Genomic DNA, 25,332 nt, shown 5'->3' with positions numbered 1-25,332 from the left:
ACTATCACAGAGAGGACTTCCTATTTTCTTGTGTGAGGTTTGACAAGGAAGAAAACCCTTTCATTAAAGGGAAGTTGGTACATGGGTGGAATACAGTATTCGCTTAGGGTTTACTAAGGGGAGGTCAAGATCATGCTTCTCCCTGCAGAACAGAGGCTGGTTAAAGTCTAGCTGCTTTCCTGGGAAAAACCCACCTCTCAGGAATGTCCCCCAGGGAACTGTCTATTGCACCAGGGACTTCCTGGGGGTTGGGTACTCAAAGATAACAATGGTAAGGTATAGATGAATCCTCCTTTTTATCCTCCTAGAGTATGGAACTTAAGGGAGTTAAATTAATGCTAGAGAGTCTCTCTCCTCCCCTGGATTAGGGCAGTCACCTAGGAAAAGAGGCGAGGACAAGCACTCCTGGCAAGTCTACCCTGCCTTAACTCTGAGCGGCTGCACATGACCACATCTCAGTGAATAGCTCCATTGAAATTGATCCTTCTGTCTGGCTAAATACAGAGACCTCTACTAATGAATCCCAAGTTTAACCAATAGTCAGAGTGACAAGCTGGGAGAGGGCTTGGAGGAGTGAGTAGTCCTCTTTTATTTTGTACAAGTGACAAATGGCGCTCTGGGGAGTGTCCCATAGTGATGGCTTGGGTGGGGAAGAGGCTATTTGCCTTGTTCTGTCCTTCAGAGCCACATGTTTTCTGGCCATGCGCCATTCCATACTGGTGATGCTGTAGTGAGTAGCAGGCATGCCTACCTGAACCTTTGAGCCTGGTGGTGGAGAGGGCCTGGGTAGCGCCTGTTAGGGGACTGGTACAGCTGGGAGAGCAGGGCCTGGCTGGACTTCTGGCTGGGGTTGTTGGCAAACTTCACAGTAATCGGTTCTGTAGCACCGCTGGGCTTCTGGCCATTCAGCCCTTTGATGGCTTCTTCTGCCTCGATCCTCTTATCAAAGCGGATGAATCCCACCCCTCTGGAGACTCCTGGGGAAGGAGAAAGAGCATCTGTAAAGAGTGCACAAACGGTTGGTAGGTATCCCTGGGAGGTGCCCTGTAGATGTTTTGTGACTCGATCCACCTGTAAGGCCAGCTCCTTGAATCTCTGTCCCTCACCAAAGGTGTCTGTGTGCATTTCTACCAGCACAGCTGATGTCGCCAACCCACAGAACATAGGGGGCATTTCCCTCCAGGCCTCTGTAATTATCCTGCCCAGCCCCATCTACCTTTAGATACTTTAACTGACCACCCACCTCTGTTTAGTTCTGCAAAGAGCCTGCCATACCTCATACCTGGAACTGTCGTTTACTGGAAAAGCAACCTCTGACCACACACTGCACCCTTTAGGAACCTACTCTGTGGTTCCTTGGAACCCTTGGACTGAAGTACTTTATGCTGGCCACTTAGTCTTTGTTGTCTTAAACAGAATCAAATAAAGCCTACAAATTACTCTTCCCTGCATCTTTGCTACATGCACATAAAATCCAGACTTTTCAGGTAGCAATTATTGCCTTTGGCAATCTGGTCTCATATCTCCTACTAAACCTTACACTGGCCACCCTGACCTGGATTGAACAGGCTGTATTCTTTCTTAACACCAAACCTTGACATATACTGTCCTCTGCTTCTAGACTGTCCTATCTATCCCTTCCGTTCTGCTTCCCCCATGCAAACTGAATCATTCTCCAAAGCTTTGTTCCAAAATTGCCCCTACCACGGAGCCTTTCCAACAATCACCACGAGGCACAGCAAACCTTCTTCTGAGCTCTCATGGGACTGGAGAGTCCCTAGCAAGTATCTGTTACATTGTTACATTGGAGTCATGCGAGGGCAGGTTCTATGTCTCCTTTATCCTTGGTCTGGAGTGTCTCCCAGCACAGTGTTTGAGATGGAGTCAACACTCCTGGGAAACGGCCTCATGAACCAAATGGTAAACATGTGTGTTTACCTCTACTCCCAGGGGAGACATTGCAAATGGGATCAAATCAGGTAAACAGAAACTGTCACTGATAGTGCAGCCCAAGCTACTTTACATCTCCTTCTGAGAGATGCCGGCTGGGTTTCCTTCTTATGGACAAAGAACCCTAGCATCATAAAGTGGGATCATACGCATGCAGTGCCGGCTTAACATTGGAACTCCTATTTTGGATGACTAGCAATGTGTAGACTAAAGCAGCTTCTTCTAAGTCTACATCACTGTGATCTGGGTCTAGAGCTGTATGTATAGCTTTACACACTGGCTGAAGGCTGAAGGCTGAGGAAAGACTTTGGAGGCCAGAGAACCCCATTCTTAACTTGAAACCCAAATCTTCTTTTATGACTCTACCAAGTATTTCAGCTGTATTTCCATGGTGGAGACTCTGGCATCTCAGGACGGCCCATTTTAAAATTAGGTAGTCCATGTGCAAGGGCCATGAAACTGCCTTGCCTGTTTTCAGGGTCTACCCCCTCACCTTCAACATCCATGAACCTGCTTCTGTGGGTAACATGGCAAAGATACATAGGGGAAGCAATTACAAAGAAACACGTAACCTGTGACTTGATCAACCAGGATGCGTGAGGTGATGATGCGACCGTATTGCGAGAAAAGCTGCTCCAGTTCCTTCTGGGTCATAGTCTTGGGAAGGCCACTGACGTACAGGTTAGCATCCCTGATTGAGGCCGAGCTCGGACGGGCATACGACACCTAGGAGAAGGCGAGAGGTGCAAAATGCATCACAGGCGTTCGTCCTTAGAGTGGAGACTGAAGAAACAACTGAAACGACAGTCCCTCGTCTGTCCTTAGGACCCACGACTCTTGCGTAGGAATGGTAACAGGAGATGAGCCAGAGGAGACTTGTCAACAGAACTTAAAACAAACGCACAGATAAGGGTCTGTAAGCGTGGAACAAACAGCTAGTGTATGGCAGCTGTTAGATGCAGAACTACCCACGCGTGAAGTTCTGAAGATTTACCTCCTGGATGTGGGAGTATAGATGATTTACTGTATCCAACACATAATAATCTTTGAATAAACCAAAAAAGAAAAAGAAAGCCCATGAAATTCTGCTCTGCACATTTCTTTCCATGCCATCCTCCCTGCCCCCATCCCCTTATCCAAAGCATAAAAGTGATCCGGTTCTCTGTAAGGATTTTTTTTTTTTTATGTCCCATCCTTTGTGCTGCTCCAATCTGTCCCCACGAGGTCTCGCTGAATGACAAAATGACAAAGTACTGGTGCAATGGGGCTTGAGTGAACATCTGCTTGTTAAACCTGGTATGTGACCTTGTCACCTCTGCAAGGACTGTGACCTTGTCACCTCTGGAAGGAGCAGTCGCCTCGAACTTTGAGGCAGGGCAGATAAAACTACAACAGACAAAAAAACAGGGGCACAGTGGATGAGAGGGAGGGGAAGGGCAGCGGACGGGAAAAGAGCCTCACCAGTGGTTACGATAAGTTTGACTTTGTAAATTTGTTCTCCCAGATCTCTCAACTGCTTTTTTTTCCTCCCCAAAAAGCTAACACAGAAGTGTAAACAGATCTGAAATTCCATCTGCAAGAAGCCAAATCTTTAGCAGTACACATAAGCAAAGCAAACCCCAGCAGTCATTAATTTTAGACTTTCATTTACTTATTTATTTATTTTTTTAAGAAAACAACATCAGACATTTGAAATATAATTTACAGCTAGTCTAACAAAAGCGCTTTCCTGCTAAAGCTATTTCTGGGGCGGATAGGGCTCAGAATAGACGACGAAAACACTCATTTCAGAGTACATCTGACAACGGTGGACAGGAAGGGACCTATATGCCTTCACACTTTCACTTAGTCTAGATAACAGATTCAGGAGACCTGCTGAATCCATTACAGTGGGAGTGCGAGCGTGTGCATGTGTGTGATGTGTGTGTGTGATTGTGTGATTGTGTGTGTGTGATTATGTGTGTACACAGAAGCATGGCTCCACAACAAATGTCATCCTAAACCAGACCTTTGACATTAAGAGCTAAACCTTGAACAGCAGAGTGGGCTTTATTTATGAGCTCTTCAGGCACAGAAAATGAGTACAGAGAGAAGATGAAGGATGAGCCGACCCCTTACTCAAGGCACATTCCACCTTTCTGTGACAGGGACACTAGGTCCCTTTATGAGCTCTAAACCTAAAAATAGATGTTGACTCAACATAAAATGATGTGAATGACTAATCTGCCTTGCTAGCCTCCTCTCGCTGATGGAGTCAGGCAGCTGCCTTCAGATCCCCATCTTCTAGAAACCCATGGGTGGCCAAGGAGGCCTCTGTATGCTCCATATCTTCCCAAAACAAGGAAGAGAAAGAATGGCTTTTACATGGTAGCTATCTGTGTGCACTGGGGGCCAAGGAGCTGAAGGATCTAGAACTCCATGGAACAGTCTGTTATATGGAGTTCCTACCCCAGTCCTCTATGGGGCAAGAACAAGTTACAAGACAGCGGAAATATTTTTTCATTCGGGAGGAAGCAATGGTAGGAAGGAGGAAACCTGTCCCCAGCAATAAGGTTTGCCTTGTCTCACTTTGCCAATTACTGATGTTATCTGGATAAATTTGAGTTCCCTTAAAGTTCAGTTTCCTCGCTGCATGCCTTCACTCAGGGGGAAAGAGGCCAGATCTGAGGCTGAGCTCAAATGCCACCTTCTTTTGGCAGCCTTCTCTGTCTGACATTGTTTCACCCTGAGATCCTCTTTAGTGGTCCACACATTCTGATCTCAACTCACCATCTAGTCTCATGGTTTTCTTGAGGTGCGTGCATATGTGTCTGGGGCTCCACCTCTCAGCACAGAGCCCCAAACCTGAAGAAGGTACAAACCATACTGAAAAAGAAATGAATGAACACCCACAGCTCATGATGCATGATGTTGGTGTTTGGGGTTCTTCAGAGTTAACTAAAGCTTGGTTTGTCCACTAAAATGATCATTGAGCCACGTACCCAGAATCATAGCTGTGTGCCCTCACTAAGAGAAGAACTAAGATAGGCTTCTTACTCTGTAGTGCCTGAGGTTGGAAGAACCAAGAGAAATTTGCTTCAGAGCGAGGCATCTCCTGGCTTAGCAAAGACTTCTGGAGGATCTGCTCTGTGTGAAGGGAACACAGCACAAACTAGGCATCTGTTCACCTTCAACAGAGACGACATGTGCCTCGTAGGGTTTACTAAATAAATACGGGGTGAGTGGGAGAATAGATGGGCAAACACAGTGGTCTCAAAGCCACAAGATGGGTGTCACGTCAAGGTTATAGCTTAGTGTGACTCAAACACGGGGAAGGCTAAGTGGAGGGTTAGAAGGACCAAGGAGAAGCTAGAGCTATAGTGAGATAGAAAGGTAAGAAGGGGGAGGAAATGGTGGCCTGTAATAACCTTCTGCTTGGAGGGGAGTCAAAGGCTTAGGAAAACGCCCAGTAGTGTACATTTTCTTCTATCCAATGGCTGTACAGCATATAGCAAAGACCTTGATTTCTACTGGCTCGGGGCAGCTAGAGCTGGGGTCTAGAAAGGAGCATGTTTAGGGCAGACTTGGCTGGGCAAACGAGTTGGCACTAGAAAGTCAGTGGCACAATCAATCAAAACCATTTCTCCCAAAGGTGATCCTGAGGCATAATCTCAGCCGAGCTGGGAGAATTACAGCCACAGCTCCCCAGAGATGGGCCCAGCCATAGGGCAGCGGCAGATTTAAAGGCAAGCAGTATTTGGGTGGCTCGACTCCCAGCCTAAGCCCTGTTCAGTCTTTCTCCTCTATTTGGAGCCACGGCTTCTTGTTCTTTTAGACCCCTGTGCAATACCTCTGAGGAGAGGACCAGGAAAATGTGACAGGAAAATGATTTGCTCAGTTTGGCATCGAAACGCTCATCCTCAGACACAAACCTTTTTCCTTCTCTCAAACATTTGGTAAACTCCAGCGAAAGGACTGCAAATGGCAGGCCTTTTCTAAACTGAAACATGTCCCCCAAATGGTGACCTTCAGCCCATGCAGAGGGACTGTATTGGTGACATGTTGACCCTCTTGAGCTGGTGGCCTAGAGTTCAGAGCTTCTAGTGCTATTGGCAGTGCCCTGGAGAATTCCTCTTGCCTTGAACCATCAGGATCTTGCTCATTTTATTCATCCACAATCTCTCACAAGAAGACTGGCATTTCTAGGCCAGCACAGTTCTTGTTCTAGACGAAGCCTGTGAGTGAAGAAGCCACTCCTCTTTGGGTAAAGGTGGCCCGAAGGCAGGTGACTTCACAGACAATCCCAACAGAGACTTTTAGCATTCCCACATGCTCTAGATCTCTCTTCTTATGAGTTTGCAGTCCTCCTACCTGGCACAAAAAGAATGCAATAATAACAAACGAGAGCCGTGGTGCTAGAAGTGGCCTTGAAAATTCGAGAGGAACTCAAGAAGGGCTGAGTAGCTACCACAGACATTTCTGAGAACACAAAGGTCACAACTTTATGAAGATCCTACACTACCCTTGGCTATCACCGGCTGCTGCAAAGCCTTCTTTCTAGACCGCAGGGACGTCCTTCCTGTTCTTACCAGCCCTCATCTTTGACAGGTGCTCGTAAAAAAAAAAAAAATGTGTGTTAGGTAACCACATTTTGAAACAAGTTACTGCAAAGCTTCTACTTATGTTACTTTAACTGAAATGGAGATCCCAATATAGAATGGAAAAATATAGAGAGGTTAAGAACATCTTTGGTGTTGGGGAGCTTCAGAGATACGAATCCTGTTCACTTTCCAGATGTGTGACTGTGTGCCTCTCTGAGTGGCCTCTCTTGAGTAACATAGCTCAGAAGCCCCCGAAGAGAACCATTTGCATGTAAGATTCCTAGGCACAAAGACTGGCCCCAAAGTAAGTGCTCAATAAACTGTGACTTTGCCGTGATTGCTATGTAAACAGGCTTTATTCTAGACACTGGGGAGCAGAAATGTGTACAGCAGTTCCTGACATGCAGGGCTGCCAGTCTAGCAGAGGAGATGTGTACGGCTTCATTATTTGAAGATCAAGCTACAGATTTTCCCCAGTCTGTTTAACACCCTATTCTCCGAGTGAATACAAACTCCCCAGAGCAGGCAGGTCCCCAGGGAACATTCACTCTAAAGAAACCAGGAGAATGGCAGTAGAGAAAGACACTAGCAGCACCAGGGCGGTACCAGGGCTTCTATGAGCAAGCCCTCCTAGGGACCTGTAATCCCGCCTGTGGCAGGGAGAGCAGAGAGTGGCCGGCTGGCTCCTGCAAACAACAGCTTTGATTGTGAGGATCGGTTTACCTCTGTGCCTGTGGGTGCAGCCCTCCTCATAAACAGGACATGTGTCTGCCTTTGCGGCTCCATTCTTTATGGTCCTCTCTGCACCTGCCACCCCATAATGTTATTCTTAAAGAATACTGGGGATAGATGGTGGCCTCTCGGATGCAGTTTGATCTCATCACACCTTTCCCCATTCAGAACTCTCCAAGGTGTCTTAAGCACCTTGTGATGAAGTCCAAACCCTTTCCCGAGGCATTCAGAGCATCTGGCCCTGGCATCTGGCCCAGCCTCCCATCTCCTGCTGACCTCTGCATACACGCTACGCTTCCCTTCAGTCGCAGGTTTCTGCATGTGTATGGAAGGTTTCTAACTCCATGCCTTTGTTCTTGCTGTGTATTTATCCTCATGGCAAAATGAATTCCTGATTGCCCTTCTAGGCCTAGCCACGTACTCCATGAAGCCCAGGTGTACACGGCTATTCTTTCCTTGAATGCTTCCGGAAGTGTCTATCTCAGTGGCCGCAGCTATCATACCCTACCTAAAGCCTGACCTGCCCCACCAGGGTGCACATCATGCCCAACTCAGCACACTTACTTTCACATCTAGTTTCAAAGCTTTACTAGGGCAGAGGCTCAACTGAAACTAACTGTATAATTCACTTTAGTGAATGGATTTCATATATTTTCCCAGGGGTTGACTCAAATGGAAAGGACGGACCATGGAGTCAGGACTTAAAGGTACCATAAGCATATCTGACACACAGTAGGGCAGATGTCTTCTTAGGGGAGTTGTGATGATGGATTCATGCGTCTTGGAACTCCTTTTAAAAAATTTACCAGGCTGGTCTGTAAAAGGCTAGGCCACACAACCGAGAAAATCTACCAGACTGTTGAAGGCGCATACTCAATACAGGGCTCTCTCTGTCTGACTACAGCCTCTGAGAGGGGAGATGTGGGAGACAGATCTTGTTGTGGTTAGGGGAAGAGCAGATGCCAGACAGGAGCCACATTCCTTCCCACCAAATTGCAATTCCTGCCTCCCGCTTCATGGAAGACGGGTAGGAGTGTTACAGCTGTCTTGAAACTCTACACTACTCCCTGTAAATCCAGGGCTCCTAACTCTGTTGTCTGTGTGCCTTAGTGAGAGTCAGATTTACTCTCTTTTAATGCACCCCAAAATGGGAGGATAGAGGAAGGGTCCTATTCCCCAACTCCCCCGCATTTGTCATTGACCTTAGGGATGGCTCTTCTTATTTTTATCCCTGGAAGTGCTGAAAGCCATGATTTCCTACATATGAAAAATCAGTATTGCCATTTTCCAGATGATAGACTCTGGTGCAATGAGATCAAGTACTTTGCCAAGGTCGTTTGAACTAAGACAAACTCGGCTATGACTCAAAGTTCTGGGATCTTTCCACTAGGCCACACCAATCGGGAGAGTGAAATAAAAGCCATGTTCTTGGCACAAACTGTTACTCTTCTTGGGAGGGTACCAAATTGGAACAGCCATGCCATAATATTTTATTAGACTATTAGATCTGGGAAGAAGCACCTCCAAAGAGGACGTACGTTTGAAGAAGGAAAGTGAGCTCCCGAAGGTCATCAATACAATTTTACAACAGAGCTTAACAAAGAGTTCTTTTGAATGGACAAGAAGGGAAAGGGAAGGAGGGCTGGGTGCTCTACGGTCTTTAGCAGACAAGTTGACTTGCCCTGAGCCTCATGATTACTATGCAGAGCTGACTCTTCTATCCTCAAGGTCACAGATGTCCTAGCATCATCTCACAGAACTTTCTGGGATCAGCAAAACATTTGATACCCATCATGTTTGATGGTCACTACTAGCTACACATAGCTACTACACACTTCAAACAGTCTGAATGTGACAAAGGAGCTAAAGTTTTATTTAATTAACTCAAATTATCCATGGAGCTAGTGGCGATGACATTGAACTGAGCAGTTTCAGGCCCCGGAAACAATGCAAGCTTGTAGCATCTTAGAGCTAGGAGGACATACAGGTTCATCTAGTCAGAATTCATGCCAGAACATTATCCGGACAGGTTCCATTTGAATGGCTCCGATGATGAAGGGCCTCTTTCCTATTCAAGGCCTATCCTGTACTGATAGCTATATAGGTTTTCTTCCCAGCTATTTTAGATGTAAGGTTGAAGCAATGCCTTAGCCTCACTGCAGAATTTTCTTTCCAGGAGGATGGACCAGCAGCCATTACAGAGGAGATATATGGATGCACAGTTGTCTTCTCATCTTTGCCATTCACCTCTTAAGAGCATCTGAATGCCAGGACTCTAGCACAGCGAGATGAAAACGGGACACAAGATATCAGGTGGACTTGGGCAAGAGAGGTCCAGTGTTTCCGCTAATGTGGAGAAATAATCCCAACGGCTCTCTCTCTTCCTCTCTGCCTCTCTCCCTCTCTCCCTCCCTCCCCCCTCTGTGTGTGTGTGTGTGTATGTGTGTGTGTGTGTGTATGTGTGCTTGAACAAGTGCACTCTCGTTTGTGTGATTTTCTTTGAGGCACTCACATCACACCACTGGCTTCTTTAAATCTTGCGAATGTCCTTGAATTTCACCCAAACACTTCTGAAAACTTGAGTGTGCCCCCAACTTGTACCTGTTCTGTTTTCTTTTGTAATCCAGACCCAGAACACTGAGAATGACCTTCAAGATGCTGGGATCATATCAAGTTCAGTGGGCTGAGAAGGCAGAGCTGTTTCTATTTCCAACCCTCTATATCTGTATGCATTTGAAATAATTCACTCAAAGAAAGTTGACAGGGCACTGCAATCAGAGCAGCAAATGCATTCTCCCACTAGAGAGGGGGTGGCAGCTAGTACAACTGGTACAACTGGGCATCTCCAGTTTCACTGGCCTATCCCTGGCTCTTTCCTTGGGGATTCAGTGGCCCCAGTGTCCTTGCTGACCTTGACAGCACAGGGTCCCTGCACCCTCAGAGATGCAGCCATGATGGGATAGCGATGCATTTTTATTATTAACAAGATAGAGGCAGGCAGGCTATTATTTCTGGGTGGGGTGATATCCGTCAGCAAAAAATGATCTGCTAACTCTCCGGGAAGCATTAAGAGCCGTGATAGGAGAAATAATTGCTTATGCCGAGTGCAAAGAAAAGATGCCTCAGCGGAATGGAAGCCTTTAGTGAGGCAGGTGGATAGCGGAGGAAGTGGGGAGGGAGGAAGCACCATTGCCTGTGACCCCTGGCAAGGGAGAGAAGCGGGCAGAGTGAAAGGGATCCTGCTAAGCTCAAGTGTGGAGAGATCCCCCAGAGGCACTGCTAGGGCGATTAGGGGAACAAAGAGAAAATGTTGAGATCCTTCGGCAGCATCCTTACAGGAGAGGCAGAATAACCAGCCCACTTCCTCCCGAGAGGAGAAGGGAAGGTCCCTCTGAAGAGCTCTATCCAGCAGCCTCTTTCCTAGTCGGGTTCTCTGAAGACCTGGGCTGCTGCCTAGTGATAAGGTGCCTTTCTTGTTTCCCACCTCTATCTGACAGTGCCAGCCCATAGGGGTTCACTCAGAGTGGCAGAGGCAACCCTCTTAATCTACAACCTGGTGCTGAGATGCTCACACCCTAGTTTGCACAAGAGCTGTGCTCTGGAAAGGTTTTATTATATCAAGTTGTACTTTTATCATTTGAAAAAGGCTTCATGTAATTATTAGAAAAAGTCACAAAGTCACTTATAATTATATAATTCAATGAAGAAAAACCCCAAATACAGATACACACATATACCATATGCATACACACACATTCCATATTATGCAGTAAAAACATGCTCCCCCCACCAAAAAAAAAACCCAACCAAATTCTAAGACTAATAAAACCTACCAGAGCCCCCTGCAAAACGCTGGTTTGAGGCTAAACACTCCACAAGGCACACTATCAACAGAGGACCATCCTGCAACTTATTTTACCAGACTGACTCCCACTTACTCCAAAGCCCACTATCTCCCCTCTAACAGCCAACGGGAACCCCTGAAGCCTGTGATCCCTCAATTACCTCACTGCAGCTTGCATAGCTAAGTGCCCATCACCACTGCCCTTGCCAGGAGTGAACCTTCAGGGACAGAGCAAGCAGTGAACACCTCTCTAATGCCGCTTCTCACACTTAGATTAAAGCCTGAAGAGGAGCTCCATCACTGAAAGGTTTAGCAGAAGTGACGCCAAGCCTTCAAATCCCAGTTAGACTGTTTTACCAATGCTTCTCAGGTGACTCAACGATCAGTCCAAACAAACCTGCTTGGATTACTTCTGTTTTGAGGGTTCTTCCTTTCTTTCCCTTCTCTTTGTGCTCCTTCCACTTGGCTATGAAGCCCAGGCTTACCTTGAACTCATAATAATCTCTCTGCCTCAGTCTCCTGATGCTGGAATTGCCATGACACCCAGCCCCAACTCTGTTTGTTCTTAATTAACGCGACAAGGAGCTGACGCAGAGGTGAGCGGATTTAACTGAGCATTTCTCCGTGAGAGGCTGAGGCGACTGTGTAAATTCAGAAGCTGCTCTTTTCGAGTTGGCTAAGATAGGCATCAGTTGTCAAGGGGTACCAGGAAATCATTTCCAAGAACCCAAAGCCTGTTCTCTCAGTGTTCTCAGAGACACTAGAAAAACTAACAATTAGCACCCCAAGCACTAAGTGAGGCAAATCAGCTCCCCTGTGGCAAGCGCATTCTCCACACTACTCCATGGCCCCATGAAACACCTGGATTGGAGAACTTCCAGGTCAATGCCATCATAGCTCAGTTAAATGGAAGGCCTTAGAGCCCAGAAAGCAAGGTCTTGAGAAGTCTAAGTCCAGTGTGTCTTGAAGTTAATGACCAATGTTCTGGACCATAAGTCAATGTATGAAGATTTATTTGCCTTTTATATCTTCTTACCATGCCAGGGAATTAACCCTTGTGTGGGCAGAGCCAAAATACCTACCCACACACCCTCCCAAGGCTCACATGCTGCTAGGCAAACAGGCAGTTTGACATTCCAACACTAAGGACCCACTGCCAGAGAATTATTTTTAAAGCTTTTAAAAAATACTTCTGCTGTCATTTACCCACTGTGTGAGCCTAGGTCTGTCTCCTGAACTTCTTTGGGCCTCAGTTTCCTCATTAGCATAAAGGAGATAATAGCACCTTCATACTGGGCTATTTTTAGAAACAGCAACGATGACGTGTGTAAAGCACTTGACTCTGGGATAGTTCAAAGATTAAATGGTAACAAGCGTTCCTATTGGGCACAACGTCAACAACAACAAGCTAGCATTACTGCTGTTTATTGTCATTTCCCCTCCAGCTCATGTTTACACATGCTAAACTCACAGCTGTGTGGCTATAGGCAGGGGACTTCACCTCTTGAAGCCTGGTCTCCAGGCAGAATCTTCTCCCTTGAAAGAAATCTATCTAAAGAACAATTCCTCTGGAGTCCCCATTTGTAGCTACTCACTGAAGGTGTAACCATGCCTGCCCTTTCTCTGCCAGAGGTCTGGCCTTGCTGTTCACATGCCCTCAGTGTTCATATGGTCCTCTTACAGCCTCCTTAATAAAAGGACAATAGATTTGGTTGATAGGAAAGCATTTTTTGTGAATACCTCCCACTAGTAGCAGGTAACGGGACGTTCACTGATATCTGGCAAAAGCAATGGTGCCATATTTAAATCTCAGGCACAGAGGTTAAAACTGACTTACAAAGGTCAACTATTACATTGTGTTTGGTTTCGCTTCATAATTCTTTCTTTGTTTTTGTTTATGGACTCTGAAAATTCAGAGATCTGACATAAAAGAAATCTAGCTTTAGTTCCTATTAGACAACTGAAGATCTGAATTAAACACCTTCAGAATCACCATCATCATCCATCATCATCATCACCATCACCATCATCATCACCATCATCATCATCACCATCATCATCATCACCATCAACATAATCATCACCATCATCATCCATCATCATCATCCGTCATCATCATCATCATCACCACCACCAACATCATCACCATCATCACCATCATCATCACCATCATCATCATCACCATCATCATCATCATCATCATCAACATAATCATCACCATCATCATCCATCATCATCATCACCATCATCATCATCATCACCATCATCATCATCACCACCACCAACATCATCACCACCATCATCATCATCATCACCATCATCATCATCACCATCACCACCATCATCACCACCATCATCATCACCACCACCATCAACATAATCATCATCACCATTATCATCACCATCATCAACATCATCACCATCATCAGGGATAGCTGCCCTCTTTGCCCTCCACTAACTCCTATCTCTGAAACTATCCTTGAATCTAGCAGTTAATCATTAATGTAGGGGTTCGTTCTTCATTTTCTGCCACTAATGTGTTTGTCTATCACACTTAAACTGATGTGTTTTCTGTGCTATCAGATATGTGACATCCTTGTCCAAGCACACACTTGACCAAGTTTGTCAACTTGTACTAGATGGTCCCAAGATCCCTGTAATGCATGCTCCCATAGATATGTGTGGTTTGTTGTTTTTGTTGTTGTTTGTTTTTCTCCAGATAGACAAGTTGTCTATTCCTTCATGGGAGTCATGAGTAAAGAGATAAATCTCATGTCACTCATCAAAGCAAACTGAAGTAGAAGAAGTAAACAGTGGCCTGAAAGGCATAAAAAGCAATTTTAAGAAATTAATAAATGATGAGACTATTAACAGCACATGAAAAGGATTTGCTTTTTTTCCCCTCCCTTTAATATGATTTTTACCTTAAACACTGTGTCCCTTTAGGAAAGGGAAGAAAAGTTAATAAAGGAACCTATCACTCAAACTTAATTTTTAGTATGGCAAATAAACTGCTTTAATGAAAGGGCTGAAATCCCTAGGTTTGCACATTAAATTTTCATCCATAGTAGAGAATGGAAATTATTGATTCAGCAGTGGCATCATGCATTTTGAATCCTACAGTGTCTCAGAAGCCCACATTTCCGCTGGGTGCAAATGTGTTAGCAGCATTTTGATGCAGGGGGAGCCTGGGCTGGGTGGGAGAACAGAGAAGGGGATAGAGATAAGGAAAGGAAGTACATCAGCTCGTCACAGAAAGAAAATAATCAATGTTCCTTGTCTCCAAGATCCATTTAGATAAAGCATCTGACGGTATGATGGACCATGGAACCATTCTGAGACTAGAAACGCTGGGCCCAATCAGTCTTTGGGGGAAACTGCAGGGATCTTATGAAAGACTTTGAAAAAATAAAAGGCAGGCTGATGGTTGGTGATTTGATCCCAAGCCATGGGAAAAGGGTTTGGGTTTTAAGGAAACCAGAGAGGAAAGAAAAGTACCTTTCTCAGTTCAAGGTCAGCGTGTCCGCCAAGGGAAAAATAAACATCTGACATTCTAATGTTGAACTGGATAACGCGCGCGCGCACGCGCACACACACACACACACACACACACACACACACACACACACACACACAGAATCAATCAGGCCCACAAACAGCTCTCAATGTGACAAGGCCTCATCAGAATCAAGTGACAGGAACACTTTCCTCGACTTAGAGTATGAAAATATGTGTGTTTTTTTTTCTTTGAAAGAAATTAATCTTCCTGGTTCTCCAAGGACTATGCCGTAATTAAACAACTTTTATTCCCCCCCTAGAGAATTCTTAGGAACTGATGCTAAGCCATGTCAGAGGCAGCCTAAATCAGGTTTATTTCGGGGTCTTTGTGTACTACAGACTGTAGGAGATCAGAGAAAGCAATAACTTTTAAGAAATAATCTAAACACAATTGCAAAACTAAATCTGCTTAAAAAGGAAAGTAATCACCTGAAGTGTCCCCGAAGAGAAAGGTTCTGCTGCTGTTCTCACTTCCTTCCAGCCAAGACTATCTTATACAGCTAGTCTCTTTGCTTAGCCCGGATGTCAGAGAAGTAGTTTTGCTGAACTAAAAGGTTCTGTTTTTGTGTTTTCGGATGCGGAGAGCTGTGCCATCTATAGAATTCCATTCTGGGAGAGGCTTCTCTTTTGTCCTAGTTTGTGTCAGACTTGCTGCCGTGAGGATAAGAGCGCCCAGGAGACACCTCCCTGCCGTTTAATAGGCTATGAAGGATGGGACTCATTAATCGGCTGGCAGCTGCCCCTAAACAGGATGCTGCCTGGAAGTGGGGGAAAGAAGGGGAAGGGAAGCTGAGGAGCACGCAGTGTCATCCAAGAGACCGCCACTGGATGCCCAAGGCAGGCAGTGTCCTGTCAAAGGAGCCATACAAGAAGTCTAAGGTGAGAGGCTGCAGTCCAGCCCCAGAAACCCTCTACTCGGAGAAGTAGCCTCTATGTTACTGATAACCTTTTGTATTTAAAGCAATGATTTTTGAGCTGTTATCTGCTCACCTAATTATTTCTAGGCTGTTGGATTGCTATTTTTGTTGTTTTTTAACTATATTTTCATCAATCTAATCGTAGCTGCTCTTCTGATGGTATTGTGCTTATTTACAGTTGACTTTCTGTGTCCCATTCTCCAAGGTTCCTGATCATTCATACATAAAAGCCCAGCTGCACATAAGATCTCCTGACGTAGTCCTGCACACTTCCCATCCTCATCAGCACCATCTCAACTTAGGCCACACTATTCATACCTGGGACAGTTTACCTGCCTCAGTTTCTTCTGCTTGCTTGTGATCATTTGTGCGGAGTCAGGATGGCAGGTCTTCTTTCTTTGTGGGGCCGTGAATCCCAGACCCCAATCTGCCTTCTGGATTAGAGATGTTACAGCTCCTGGTCCCTCCCCTCCATGATTCACCCTCTATTTTGTAATGGCTCATGTCGCTTACTAAGCAAAGTGGACAGTAAATGTTCTTTGAGTAAATAAAGAATACCACTTCTGTCTCCCACATAACCTGAACTTACTAGACCCACAGACTAAAATTTCACCAGGACCTTCTCAATCAGAAGCTGGTGCATCGCCTCTTACCTTTATGGTTTTGGTCTGGAGTCTGAGTCCATTTAAAGTGTTGATGGCTTTCTCTGCGTCCTTTGGATCAATATAGTTAACAAATCCATACCCTAAACTCTGTCCTGTGGAAATATTAAAAAAAGAGAGATAGGGAGACAGACAGACAGAAAGAGAGAGGGGGAGAGAGGGAGGGAGAAAGAGAGAGAGAGAAAAAGAGAGAGAGAAAGAGAGCTCAATATTTTTGCAGAAGCAACACTTTCCCACTGTCATGTAAAACCCTCCTTTGGCCTGTGAGCCCTTGTCATTGGGGCTCACCCTAGGATGAGAGGCTTCCAGTTCCACAGATTTTCTTCCTGGCTATGGGCTCTGAACTCACAGGAGCTCTCATCATCCAAACTAAAAACAGTAAACACCCTTGAATACCCCACCTGATATACACAAGTGGCAACGTAATTAGGAAAAGACAGTATCAGGGAATAGAAGGACTGCATGCACAGTTTGTTAAAAGACATCTGCTCAGAGTCTTGGGACTTTCCCTTATCAATGGGGTCACTTTTGAGAGAAGTCATTTACCCTCCATTTCCTCCAGATCTCTTCTCTGGAGATAATAGCACTTACCTCAGGCAGATTTTTGAGAGAGTTTGGTGAGGTAATGTACATAAAATGCCTACTAAGGACAATGCCTAGACCATAGTAGGTGCTCAACAAAGGACGGCTGTATTCTGCTTAGTCCTGTAAAATTGGGACACGTGGTGGACTCAGTAGCTGTGTCTATTGCCTTGGTCATGCCTGCCACACCCACACTCAGAGGTGCAGAAGGACCTGGGCCGTGAGAACTGGTGACATTTTTAGTGAAACATGCAAGCATGGCCAGAATTTAGAGCAGTTGCTACAAACCGTTCTTTGCCCTCATCATCCCCGGAGCCAAAGAACAATGAAAAAAAGAAGGGGAAGGGTTTCTACCAGAAAGAACCGAGGCGCTCCTAACACAAAGGGTAAAGCACCAATGCACTCCGCGAGGAAGATGTAGCTCCTTTAGGTAGAGATGATATCAAGTTGTCTACAAAGAGGTAGCAAGTGACAGGGCTCCCCCCTAAGTGAAATAAAAATAATGTACTTGCAATCGTGCCACTGATTATAAATAGTCCATCAGCTCTGCCATGTGTCATCAGCCAGAAATATCATTAGGAAACTTTACATTCTCTGACATACCCTTTAAGAAATACAGAGCTTGTGGTGGCTGCAGAACCAGCTCGAACTTCTCAGGCAATGTTATTGATTTGTGGGCGGCAGCAGAGCCAAAGGGGAGGAAAATGACAGGACGTCACACGTCAGGGAAGACCGATTACATAACGCTCTCTTTAGCCTACTGGGGCCAAGGCTGGGAGATAACACAGCAAAAAGCCTGCCACATCCCGGTGACAGGAGCCCATTTCAGCAGCCAAAAAAATGTTTCCAACAGCTTCTGTTTGCTGGTAAATGTCTGTGTTTGTGTTGGTTGTAGGAGGGAACCTGGGAAAACAAGTCGAGTTCTGGATCAGAAAATGGGTATCTATTTTATCGTTATAGGACAGAAGCAAAGAGAACAGAGAGGAAACTCAGTGACATTTGCTCCTCAAATGGAAATCCTAAAGGCAACGTCTTCCATTAGGACATTCCTTTGTTTCTGAAGAGCAGGAAAGACAGAGACAAACTTTGCAGGCAGGCAAGCAGGCCTGCCATCAACTAGGGTTAGTGACTTCCTAAGAGGGAGGAGAGAGCGTGAGGCATGGGCACACTTCAGCTACTGTGACCCTTCTCATTTCAGTTTATCCTGTAAGTTTGGTGTGTGTGTGTGTATGTGTGTGTGTGTGTGTGTGTGTGTTTGTGTGGTATATGTGTGTGTGTATGTTGTGTGTGTGGTGTATGTGTGTGTGCGTGTTTGTGTGTGGTATATGTGTGTGTGTATGTTGTGTGTGTGGTGTATGTGTGTGTGCGTGTTTGTGTGTGGTATGTGTGTGTGTGTATGCTGTGTGTGTGGTGTATGTGTGTGTGCGTGTTTGTGTGTGACATGTGTGTGTATGTTGTATGTGTAGTGTATGTGTGTTGTGTGTGTGTGTGTGTGTGTGTGTATGTGTTGAGAAAGAGAGGGAGAGGGAGAAGAAGAGAGTGTGCTATGGGTATTACAAGACCCTGCCACATATTCCCAGAAACTCTATTTTGCAAATACAAAAATACAAGAGACTAATTTCATTGGTTTAAAATATAATTTATCCTAAATTTGTCTCCACCTCATCAAGTCTAACGAAATCCAACTAATTAAATCTATTTTCATCATGCAAATATCTCAGTCATATTTATCTTGCATATATAATATTCCTATAATCATTTAAAAAAAACTAGTCAAGCACTAAGTTGAACTGTTTCTAAAGGACATCTTTAAAGCAATTATGTCTATGACAAACCTAGGAAACAGGTTGAATAGGTCATTTTCTAGCCTAATATAATTTATATATGATTAAAATAGAATATGAAAAAATAGAAAGGAAACATTCACTGGTGAACTGCTAATAGTAGACCTGACTCACCCTGAAAAATTTCTGTATTCTTCAAGGTGATGAAATATATGTGTGCTCCCATTATATGATGTTTCTTTGTAAAATCTCTCACATATTAATGGGTATCAAGACAGGGAATAGTGAGCACAATTTTTGCACTCTAGACTTATCTGTTTTAGAACTTGCTTCTGGAGGAAGGAAAACTCAGGCCCAGGTCCCAGGAGGTTCTGAAGGTCAAGTGAGTAAAAGGAAATCAGTCCAGCAAGATGTGTGACATCAACCCAGCAGCCTGTATATCATTTCCCAATAGACAATCTCCCTGGCTCCTGACTATAATTAGCACTATTGTGCTATCATCCCCGTCCCAGGTTTAGAGACTTCATTCAGCATCAAGAATAAAAATTCTCCAGGGAAAACCAAAACCCGGCACAATGTAGCTTCACAAAGGAAGATTCTCCTTGATATAAAATCAACTGCAAACTCTGAAACGCCGCATTGAAGAAGAGGCCAGAGATGGAGGAACTTTGCCTGTGAACTGGAAGATAGGAGGTAACTCGGCTGCACAATGAAGCTGCCTGCGGTTAGCCTAGTTCATGAACAGGCTTTCTTCACATATGCCTCCCAGCATCACAGGAGTCCAGCTATGTCTAATAGAAATGCTTCGTGGATCCAAGCATTCCCTTTTATAAATGCCCTGGAGAAGATTAAGTCCCAGAGCATAAATTATAAAAAACCCAAGCTACATTTTTTTTTTTTGAAAAAGAATCTATTTTAAAAGTTGGGGAGATTAAAATGAGCAAGAATTTGGTGACCACACATTAGTGGTGGGTTTTGGTTCAGCAGTTCTGTATTGTAAGTGCACATGGACAAATAAAGATGGAATACATTCATAAAGAATGCCAGTGCTTTTTGCATGGGGATTGTGAGAGCTGCCATGCTGCGAGGGCTCAGGGGACACAGCCTGGGGCCTGGAGTATGTGCATGTATCTGTAATCCATAGATAACAGTCATTTTCTTTTTTTCTCCTTTTTCAAACAGTGACATCTTTTCTCTTTATCATTGGTAACAAGATTTGGGCATAATGATAGAGCAACAATATTTTAAGAACAGAATATCAAATGTTTATTTTGATCAAGTTGAACAGCCATCCAGTTTATATTTACTAAATTATCTTTATTTAAGAAACAAGATAGTGGGAAAGTAAGACTGTCTCTAAAATTTTAGGCTACAGTATCTAGCTCCTTGTTGCCCACATTTGATCAGCTTCAAGCAGTCCTGTTCAGCTGGTGGGGGAAACATCTCCACTTACCATGCATGAGTAGGAAGCATTCTAGATAGTTTGGGATAGAAACTTAGAATTCACAATGTAGTTTCAAGAGAAAACTGTATGCATAATAGCCAGAGCTTAAAGCACTTCCATATATTTTGGCTTAAACAGGTTCTTGTTTTGAAAAAGCTGTTCACTTGATTCTGAACCTGAATATCTTTGTTTTGATAAAGCATGGGCATTTGCACACATGGAGAGAGAATATTGTTTTTTGTTTTATGTCCTACTATGATAGGAAACACTTCTATCTGGGTATAGTTTTATATCAAACCTATCCCTCTAGGAACCAAACATTTCCTTTTCACAAGAATTAGTGTATGAAAGATTACATCCCTGAACATATTAGGTCCTTGGCAGGTGTTTAAGCAGTACAAGAATCACCATGTGCACTTGTACCAACCCTGCACATTTGTATATTTGGAGGAAGAGGCAAAAAGGAAATAACTGAGGGTTTAAGTTTGTATTCATGAGGAAGGAGATACTGACATATCCAAGCTGGGCATTGGGAACCTATAAAATCACTGGGTGGAGTGCATTCTTCTCAAACACGGATCAAGTGAAGGACAGAAGTTGTCCCAAATCCACAGTGATTCTGAGGGTACAAGTGCTCTCCCATCCACTCTAGATTACATTTGATTTTCACACCCACTCTATGTGAAGAGAGAAAAGCATCATTTTACAGAAACGAGGGAATGGAAGGTCAGAGAAAATTGTAATTTTTCCGAACATCACAAAACTGAATTGCAATTTAGATTTGTGTAGGCATTTGCTTGTTCGTTTTAATGTGTAGGGTAAGATAGGGAGCGATTTAGGCTTGGTAGGTCACAGTCCTTGTCACAACAATCATGCCATTGTGCGTCAGTCAGAGACACTGTTTGAACAAAGAGTGGCTGTGATCCAATAGAACTTTATCAAGAAAAACAGATAGTGGCCAAACTTGGCTCTTGGACTATAAGTTGCCAATCTTTTGGCTCTCAATCCTGTTTGCTGTTGCCATAAAATAAGATGTTATGACGCCTTTAATCCCAGCACTCGGGAGGCAGAGGCAGGCGGATCTCTGTGAGTTCGAGACCAGCCTGGTCTACAAGAGCTAGTTCCAGGACAGGCTCTAAAGCTGCAGAGAAAACCTGTCTTGAAAAACCAAAAAAAAAAAAAAAAAAAAAAAGATATTATGAACAACTGAGGCTTTCTTGACTCATTTCAGAAAAAGCAAATTGTTTATGTAGTTTGTATTAAACATTTTTATTGCATTCAAGTGCTAGAAGCTGTCCAATCACAGCTCATTAAAATGCCTTGTTTTCTCCGGACATTCCCTGCTCTTCAGGACCCTAGGATCCTTCTGACCTCATGACCAACAACAGCAGCAGAAAAGCCGCCTGAAGGAGCCTCAGCATTTCCATACTGCCAGCTTGCACACTTTGCTTTTTCCCTGTGAGAACCAGCCTTCTCCAGAAACCTCACACTGACTCCTCTCATGTGCAGAGCCCCCGAGGGGGTGGCCAGATGGGCAGTTGCTGTTGCCGGAAACTTCCGAGTTGAGTAAGGAATTTTTGTGATCATCAGAACTCCTAGCTCAAGCTGAAATCCTGGAGTTCAAAGCACATGATAAAGTCCCTGGTCACCTTAAGATCATCTGCTTGGCAATAATTCACACACCAGGTTAGCAGCACTCAACTCTAAGTCAGGATGCCCCCACTGCCAGTTCTGAGATGTCGTTCCCAGAGTCTGTCTGAACATACCCCAAAGAGAGGCAGAGAGTGTGTGCCACCGCGTGTATAAACCTGCGTGTGGCTGCTGGATAACCTTGGCTAAGTCATTTAAGCTTTCTCAGCCTGTTCCATTGTCTGGAGAAAGAGAGATAATCCTCTAATCCCTGTAATCAAAGGATCACTGCAGGGATTATATGAACATGGGGACTAATAGCTGTTATAATTTATTCAGTGACACTTGGTGCCAGGCACTGTGCTAAATGGCTTACTCACGTTACCTCATTTAATCCCATGTGAAATGGGTATCATCGGGCCCATGGTACACATAAGGAAAAACGAGGTTTAAGAAGTGGTTAAAAAACCAACCAACCAACCAACCAACCAACCAACCAACCAACCAACCAACCAAGCAAACTGTTTAAAGTCAAGGGGCTGGTAGTCAGGGCTAGTCCTGTATGACCCCTCTAGTGACACAGCTGACCTCAGCTCAAGTGCCTAGAAGGGTCTGGTGTCTGGTAAGTCTTGAAGGGTACGTTGGCTCTCACTAGGGCTCTCGTGCTGATAGGGGCACCATGGGCTCCTGAAACTGGGGCTGTCTCCCTCCTTCCGTCCTCAGGGATTTCACAGTGTTAGTCAGCCTGAAGCTTGGCTTCTTTATTGAAAACCCGGGGGCCTTGCCAACAAGCCAGAGGATTTCTTTCCTTTCGGCAGTTGGCAGAGTTGCTTTAGACCAAGCATTGTTCTACTTCAAGCACAGTCCCCAAAGCAGCCTCACTGGCATCATCTAGGGTCTGTGAGGAATGCAGAGCCTCAGGTGCCACCCCAAAGCTCCTGAATCAGCACCTGCTTCTCCACGTGATCCTTGAGGGGTTCAAGTGCTCATTGAAGAATGAGACTCAATGGCAAGCTGGGTTAGATGTGGGTCTCAGTCTCAGTTTTGAATACCATCACGTGGCTATGTGTAATTAACTTTACCCTGCCTTGGTCTCTGGCAAAACCACACATCTTATAAATGGGGACAAGGAAGGCAAGCTCCCATGAGAGAATTCTCAAGTTTTATTAATATATGCTATTTCTTTTTGTCCTCAAACTTTATATTCTTATTTTGATGATGTCTTTGTATTCTGATTTTGAAGATAGCACTAATATTACTTTCTTCAAGGGGCTAGCAAGAGCTTTATATGTGACAATCCATGTAAAGTGTCTGGCCTCTAGCTGACACTTAGTAGGTTTCGTGTCTTTCTTCTTGCACATTCTAATAGGTGTTACTTTTCACTGGTGTCTAGGTGACATTATCTCCTCCATGAGGCCCTAACTTCCTCCAAAGTGGAGAGTGATCCTGGGGCTTCTCTTTTACACTGGAGCAAATATGCACACAAATTCACATGGAATGGACACTTTGCCAAGAGCTGGACACTATGGGTGGACCCTGAGCTGTTCCCGGCTTTAGGATGCTCCTTATATGAGAAGAGGTGCAAGTCTAAGAACCAATGATATCCTGGAATAAATAAAGCTGTACACCGGATACTAATTCTGACTGAGCAGAGAAGGGAGGAATTCCTGAAGGAAGAGGCACCCAGAAGAGCTTTGCATAAAGGATAGCATTTGAGAAGGTTTACCCCCGAAAGGAATGACATCCCAACTCGAGAACTGAATTCCAAACCCAGACTTATCCCAAAGGCATTTATTGGGCACCTGCTTTGTGTCAGGTACAGTTATGTTCCCTGGAAACATGGAAGAAAACAACAAGCCTGTTTCTGTCATTATTGAATTTGTATTCTGACCCAGAGCAGGGAAGACAGCCAAGACATGTAGACAGAAAGTTTGTTAGCCGACAGTGAGTCCTAGGGAGGAGGTAAGTCAGAGACAAGGAACTGCAGGGCTGGGACATATGGCTGCAAATATTTATTGTGGTGGTCAGGGAAGGCCTCACTACTCAGGGGACATAAAGACAGTGAGGAGAGAAAAGAGGTAGACCGTTACCCGGGTCTGTCTGAGGGAAGGACATTCTAAGCAGAGGGAAACCCATGTAGCAGGAATAGGCTCTGTGTTGGAGACACAATAGGAGTGAAGGCAGTCCTTATCACACTTGTCAAATGGCTGAAAATTTGACAAAATTTCAGGAGCCAGCACTGAAGTTCCTGCTGCTCACAGAGCCATTGTAAAACCACAATGGCCTTCCCCTCTGACTGACACTCCCTTTCAAAACCACCTCTCAACAAACAAACAAAAACCCCTAAAACAAAACAAAACAAAAGACAAAAGCAAAACAAAGCAACAAAAGCAAAACCCCACCTTTTCTGTGTACGTCTCACGTCTCAGGCGTTCGGGAGCGTGCTCGTGAAATCCTTCACGTCACTCCTCAGGTGCCATCCATTACTTATTTATCTGTATTTTAGGCAGAGTCTCTCTCCCACTGGCCTGCAACTCTTAGTAGGCCAGTCTGGCTCATTAGTAAGCCCCAGGGTTCACCTGTCTCTGCCTCCCCAGCACTGGGGTTACAAGTGTATGCTACCCTTCCTGTGTGTGTGTGTGTGTGTGTGTGTTAAACCTTGCTTCTGGTGATCAAATTCAGTGCCTTGTGCTTGTAAGGTCAGCACTCTGGTATTTGAGCTATCTTCTGAGTCCTCTACACTACCACTTAGTGAGTATCTCTGTTCCCTATTAGAATGGGAGTAACTTGAGACCAAGCTGCTGTCTCATTCATCTCTGTCTCTGGGACCTCAAAGAGTCCTGGCTTTGCTGGTTAGCCAGGAATCATTTGTGCAGTGAATGTCTGACCGAGTGTTTTTGATTGTCACGAGTATTTACTTCTCTTAACCACTTTCAGTCTCTGTACACTGAGGAGAAAGGGGTAAAGGAGATTAGCGGAGCCTCTCCCACGGCTGGAGCAAGTTGGCGAGAGGTCAGGAACCAGTTCCCCGTAGGACACCCTCCGAAGACCTGTGGATCTAGGTCACTGCAGAAAAGACTCCAGGGACACCCCCGTATCTCATACTTGAAAGGCAGTCATGGAAAGCCATGGGTGCACTTGCTGTAGCCCCAGAGAAGAGAACAAAGATCAGGCAGAAGAGGCAAGTTAGGGGGCTGTTTGCTTTAGCCTGATAATAAAGAAATTTTACAGAATGATTTTATAAGGATGTAGGGTGTCTTGCAAAGTGTTAATAACCAGAACTGTGCACACAGGGACCTCTCTCTCCCTTACTAAGCTTAGCTAGAACAGTCAGCAAGATTGGCCCTCAAGATCCCTTCTATTAGAAGGATCAAAGGTTCTAAGTTATATTTATCTTAGTCCCAATGCCCACAATAGTTTCAGTTTGCCCTGATTCCTAAGGGAGAAAACAGGGGATATGTATTGAACATCTACTATGGGGCCAACTGCTTAACTCACTTTATTACTCAAATCTTTGCAATTCTCTGAAGCAGGTTTTCCCAAGTCAGGCTATGTGTCTAGAGAACAGCCGCGGAGTCCTTCTGACTCTAGAGCCAGGGAACTCTCTGCTGGCTTTGAGTTCTTGAGCGCCTGCTGATTTGTACACTAAC

General features: G+C 44.8%; 1 protein-coding gene across 3 annotated transcripts in view; it reads right to left on the bottom strand.

Moving 5' to 3' along the window:
- Elavl4 (ELAV like RNA binding protein 4) overlaps positions 1-25,332 on the bottom strand; it is an 83,548-nt gene that overhangs the window by 3,919 nt on the left and 54,297 nt on the right. For all 3 annotated transcript variants that reach the window (XM_038333699.1, XM_038333701.1, XM_038333700.1), the window contains 3 exons: positions 16,235-16,338; positions 2,523-2,676; positions 752-977 (listed from right to left, as the gene is read on the bottom strand). In XM_038333699.1, coding sequence (XP_038189627.1) covers positions 752-977; positions 2,523-2,676; positions 16,235-16,338 — 484 coding nt within the window. The remainder of the gene's footprint in view (positions 1-751; positions 978-2,522; positions 2,677-16,234; positions 16,339-25,332) is intronic.

This window comes from Arvicola amphibius, chromosome 6, assembly GCF_903992535.2.
Source record: "Arvicola amphibius chromosome 6, mArvAmp1.2, whole genome shotgun sequence".
NCBI lineage: Eukaryota > Metazoa > Chordata > Mammalia > Rodentia > Cricetidae > Arvicola > Arvicola amphibius.
The sequence above is the reverse complement of the archived record's forward strand: the minus strand, read 5'-3'. Positions and strand labels throughout refer to the sequence as shown.